The sequence below is a fragment of the Oncorhynchus mykiss genome, unplaced genomic scaffold, assembly GCF_013265735.2.
Source record: "Oncorhynchus mykiss isolate Arlee unplaced genomic scaffold, USDA_OmykA_1.1 un_scaffold_216, whole genome shotgun sequence".
In the NCBI taxonomy this organism is placed as follows: Eukaryota; Metazoa; Chordata; class Actinopteri; order Salmoniformes; family Salmonidae; genus Oncorhynchus; species Oncorhynchus mykiss.
In genome coordinates this window covers 73,952-80,000 of record NW_023493686.1, presented here as the reverse complement: position 1 = coordinate 80,000, position 6,049 = coordinate 73,952, and the positions used below count along the sequence as shown (strand labels likewise).

The 6,049-nt window shown below is 46.3% G+C and overlaps 1 protein-coding gene across 1 annotated transcript in view; it reads left to right on the top strand.

Annotated features, from left to right (window-relative positions):
• The window catches only part of LOC110487193 (collagen alpha-1(XI) chain), an 82,917-nt gene extending 77,134 nt beyond the window's left edge, over positions 1–5,783 (top strand). Inside the window, exons 58-63 of the mRNA XM_036973016.1 lie at positions 576–665; positions 903–1,221; positions 1,470–1,582; positions 1,707–1,775; positions 1,860–2,093; positions 4,742–5,783. Coding sequence (XP_036828911.1) covers positions 576–665; positions 903–1,221; positions 1,470–1,582; positions 1,707–1,775; positions 1,860–2,093; positions 4,742–4,888 — 972 coding nt within the window. The 3' untranslated portion in view covers positions 4,889–5,783. The remainder of the gene's footprint in view (positions 1–575; positions 666–902; positions 1,222–1,469; positions 1,583–1,706; positions 1,776–1,859; positions 2,094–4,741) is intronic.
• Positions 5,784–6,049: the final 266 nt, after the last annotated feature.

Here is a 6,049-nt window from a genome sequence, read left to right as displayed (position 1 = left end):
CTCATCTTATGGCAGGCAGCAATGTAGTGCGCTGCCAACCCACAGCTCTCTGCGTCCTCCCCCAACAGGATGGCTAGCCTACTAATAATGTTGTCAAATTTGGGGAAATGACACTTTAATTGTTTTATATTTTTGACATTTTGTCAGGAAATGCAGCTCCGTCTCAGGTTCTGCTGTTGTGAAGTGGTTGCACAGCCTTTCCTCTACAGGGAGCCAGGTTTTCCTGTGTCTACCCTTCTCAATGGCAAGGCTGTGCTCACTGAGCCTGTACTTTGTCAAGGTTTTTCTAAGGTTTTGATCAGTAACCATTGTCAAATAATTTGCTTTCTCCCTCTCTTCTCTCTCTCTCTCTCTCTCTCTCTCTTTCTCTCTTTCTCTCTCTCTCTCTCTCTTTCTCTTTCTCTTTCTCTCTCTCTCTCTCCCTCTCTGTCTCTCTCTCTCTCTCTCTCTCTCTCTCTGTCATGCATTCTCTATCTCTCTCCCTCTCCCTCTCCCTCTCTCTCTCTCTCTCTCTCTCTCTCTCTCTCTCTCTCTCTCTCTCTCTCTCTCTCTCTCTCTCTCTCTCTCTCTCTCAGGGTAGAGTAGGACAGAAGGGTTCTAAAGGGAATCAGGGTCCCATTGGTGCTATCGGAGATACAGGTCCTGCTGGCCCTCCTGGACCTCCTGTGAGTTCCACCAAGTACATCTGCTTAGAACCTTATAACTTCACCTAGAACCTCCACATAAAACCATAGAGCCACACCAAGAACCACTGCATAGAACCTCCACAAATAACCTTCACATAGAACCTTAGAACATAACCTAGAACCTTCACATAGAACCTCCATCAGAACCTCAGAAGAGCACATGAAACCTTCACATAGAACCTTAGAACCCTCATTTAGAAATGCCTCTCCTCTCAGGGTCTCCCTGCGGTGGGTCTTCAGTCTCTCCCGGTGCAGGAGAGAGGAAGGAGGAGGAGGCAGCACTCTTCCTTTGACGGGGCCGCTCTGGAAGACGAGGAAGAGCAAGAGGGGATGGAGGGAAGGGAGGAGGGAGAGGAGGAGAGGATGCAGGCAGACCAGGCAGGGCAGGAGGAGGAGAAAGAGATGGAGGAGGTGTTTGCTTCTCTCTCTTCCATGAGGACGGAGGTAGAGGGTCTGAGGACCCCCCTGGGGACCTACCAGTATCCAGCCCGAACCTGCAAGGAGCTACAGCTGTTGTTCCCAAAGTACACTGATGGTACATATATATCTATCTATCTATCTATCGATATCGATCTATCGATCTATCGATCTCGATATCAATCTATACATCTATCTCTCTGTCTATCACCAGAGTTCACTGATGGTACCTACCTCTCAGTATATCTACCTCTGTCTGTCACTACATCATCAATGTACAACCTATATAATCAAATTATCAACAGAGCTTACACGCCCTCTCTCTTTCCCACCTCTCTCCACCCCAAATCTACCCCCCCCCCATAGGTGAGTACTGGATAGACCCTAACCAGGGTTGCCATAGAGACTCCTTCAAGGTGTTCTGTAACTTCACGGCCGATGGAGAGACATGTCTGTACCCTGACATGAAGTTCCAGTCGGTGAGTCCACACGATCACTCTCCTCTCCTCCATGTGAGCGAGGGACAAATCACTACAGGTAGAGCTGGGTTCAGTATAGTGAGAAGTGTTGGATGTACTGTAATGACTGACGTGTCTTCTACAGGTGAAGCTGAGTTCCTGGAAAGGAGAGAAACCTGGTACCTGGTACAGCCAGTTCAGGAAAGGAAAGCAGGTACGCAGTGTGTGTGTGTGTTTCTTGTGATCCTGCTCTCTCTATGATATATCCCTTTATCATACTCCCTCCCTCCCTCTCCAGTTCTCCTATTCCGGTTCAGATGGCAGTCCGGTCCATGTAGTCCAGTTGGTGTTTCTTAAGCTGTTGAGTGCTTCATCCAGACAGACGTTCACCTACCACTGTCAGAACTCAGCCGCCTGGCTCCATACCGCCACCTTCAGCCACCAGCACGCGCTGCGCTTCAGAGGGAGCAGTGGAGAGGAGCTCACGCACCAGAACACACACTACATCACAGCACTGCACGACGGCTGCCAGGTAACAGACACACTGCTGCCAGGTAACAGACACACTGCTGCCAGGTAACAGACACTACATCACAGCACTGCACAACGGCTGCCAGGTAACAGACACACTGTTGACGTCACTATCACCAAAACACTGTTGACACAACCTGTCCTAATGCCACCACTATCACACTATCACCAAAGACCAAATGTTTTAAATCAGAATATCATTGAAAATAAGAATATAATCAAAGAATATCATTGTAATATTATTGAAAATATGAAATTATTAAATAAAAAAATAAAAAATGCAACAATTCTTTTACAACTCTTTGAGCCGCCACTACACACTACACACCACACACTACACACCACACACTACACACCACACACTACACACCACACACTACACACCACACACTACACACCACACACTACACACTACACACCACACACTACACACCACACACTACACACCACACACTACACACCACACACTACACACCACACACTACACACTACACACCACACACTACACACTACACACCACACACTACACACCACACACTACACACCACACACTACACACCACACACTACACACTACACACCACACACTACACACCACACACTACACACCACACACTACACACCACACACTACACACTACACACCACACACTACACACCACACACTACACACCACACACTACACACCACACACTACACACCACACACTACACACTACACACCACACACTACACACTACACACCACACACTACACACCACACACTACACACCACACACTACACACCACACACTACACACTACACACCACACACTACACACCACACACTACACACCACACACTACACACCACACACTACACACTACACACTACACACTACACACCACACACTACACACTACACACCACACACCACACACTACACACCACACACTACACACTACACACCACACACTACACACCACACACTACACACTACACACCACACACTACACACTACACACCACACACTACACACTACACACTACACACTACACACTACACACCACACACTACACACTACACACCACACACCACACACTACACACCACACACTACACACCACACACTACACACCACACACTACACACTACACACCACACACTACACACTACACACTACACACTACACACTACACACCACACACTACACACCACACACTACACACCACACACTACACACCACACACTACACACCACACACTACACACCACACACTACACACTACACACCACACACTACACACCACACACTACACACTACACACCACACACTACACACCACACACTACACACTACACACCACACACTACACACTACACACCACACACTACACACCACACACTACACACCACACACTACACACTACACACTACACACCACACACTACACACTACACACTACACACCACACACTACACACCACACACTACACACCACACACTACACACCACACACTACACACCACACACCACACACTACACACTACACACTACACACTACACACTACACACCACACACTACACACCACACACTACACACCACACACTACACACCACACACTACACACTACACACCACACACTACACACCACACACTACACACCACACACCACACACTACACACCACACACTACACACCACACACCACACACTACACACTACACACCACACACCACACACTACACACCACACACTACACACTACACACCACACACTACACACCACACACTACACACTACACACCACACACTACACACCACACACTACACACTACACACCACACACTACACACTACACACCACACACTACACACTACACACTACACACCACACACTACACACTACACACCACACACTACACACTACACACCACACACTACACACCACACACTACACACCACACACCACACACTACACACCACACACTACACACCACACACCACACACCACACACTACACACCACACACCACACACTACACACCACACACTACACACCACACACCACACACTACACACTACACACCACACACCACACACTACACACCACACACTACACACTACACACCACACACTACACACTACACACCACACACTACACACCACACACTACACACTACACACCACACACTACACACTACACACCACACACTACACACCACACACTACACACTACACACCACACACTACACACACACTACACACTACACACCACACACTACACACTACACACTACACACCACACACTACACACTACACACTACACACTACACACTACACACCACACACTACATACTACACACTACACACTACACACTACACACTACACACCACACACCACACACTACACACTACACACTACACACCACACACTACACACAGTAGTAGAAGTGTAATATCTGTTGATGACATGTGTTCCTCCATCTCTCCCTGTAGTCTGGTTCAGGTCAGGAACGGACACTACACACTACACACTACACACTACACACCACACACTACACACTGCACACTACACACTACACACTACACACTACACACTACACACACACACACACACACACACACACAGTAGTAGAAGTGTAATATCTGTTGATGTTTTCCTCCATCTCTCCCTGCAGTCTGCTTCAGGTCAGGAGAGGACGGTGTTAGAGTTTGATGCCCCTCAGTCAGACTCTCTCCCCCTCATCGACGTCTCTGTCTCCGACTTCGGACACAACAACCAGAAGTTTGGCTTCCAACTAGGTCCCGTCTGCTTCAACGGTTAACGGCAGCCCTCCACAGCCAGTAACCGGGATGAGACGGCCGGTAACAGCGCTAACATGCCCGGTAACAGGGTTGAGATCCACGGACATTTACACAGGGAAACCAGGAGACTGACTGATGCCGCCAGAGAGATATTTATATAGCTTTACCCCAGCACTCATCCATTCATACTAACAGACACTCATCCATTCATTCATTCATACTAACAGACACTCATCCATTCATTCATACTTACAGACACTCACATCCATTCATACTAACAGACACTCATCCATTCATTCATACTTACAGACACTCACATCCATTCATACTAACAGGCACTCATCCATTCATTCATACTTACAGACACTCACCCATTCATCCATTCCTACTTACAGACATTCATCCATTCATACTAACAGACACTCATCCATTCATACTAACAGACACTCTCATCTATTCATTCATACTTACAGACACTCATCCATTCATTCACCCATTCATCTTTTCATAATTACAGACACTCATCCATTCATTCAACCATTCATCCATTCATTCTAACAGACACTCATTCATCCATTCCAGCAGACACTCATTCACTCATCCATTCATACTACACACACTCATTCATGAATTCATCCATTCATTGATTCCTCTGTTAATACTTACAGACACTCATCCATTCATTCAACCTTTCATCCATTCATTCTTACAGACACTCATTAATTAATTAATCCATTGATCGATTCATCCATTCATACTTAGACACACATCCATTCATACTTAGACACTCATTCATTCATACTTACAGACATTCATCCATTGATACTTACAAACACTCATTCATTCATCCATTCATACTTACAGACACTCATGCATCCATTCATCCATACCTTCATGCATTCATTCATTCATCTATTCATCCATACCTACATTCATTCATTCATCTATTCATCCATACCTACATTCATTCATCCATCCATACCTACATTCATTCATTTATTCATTCATTCATTCATACACACAGTACATTGTCCATTCACACAGTTGCTCACTCATTCATTCATCCATCATTCCTGCATTCACTCCTTCCTATATTCACTCATTCATCCTGAAACCAAAGAAGCACCTCTACATCTGGGAAACATTTCCACAACGTGTAACTAACGTTAATTAGATGCTGT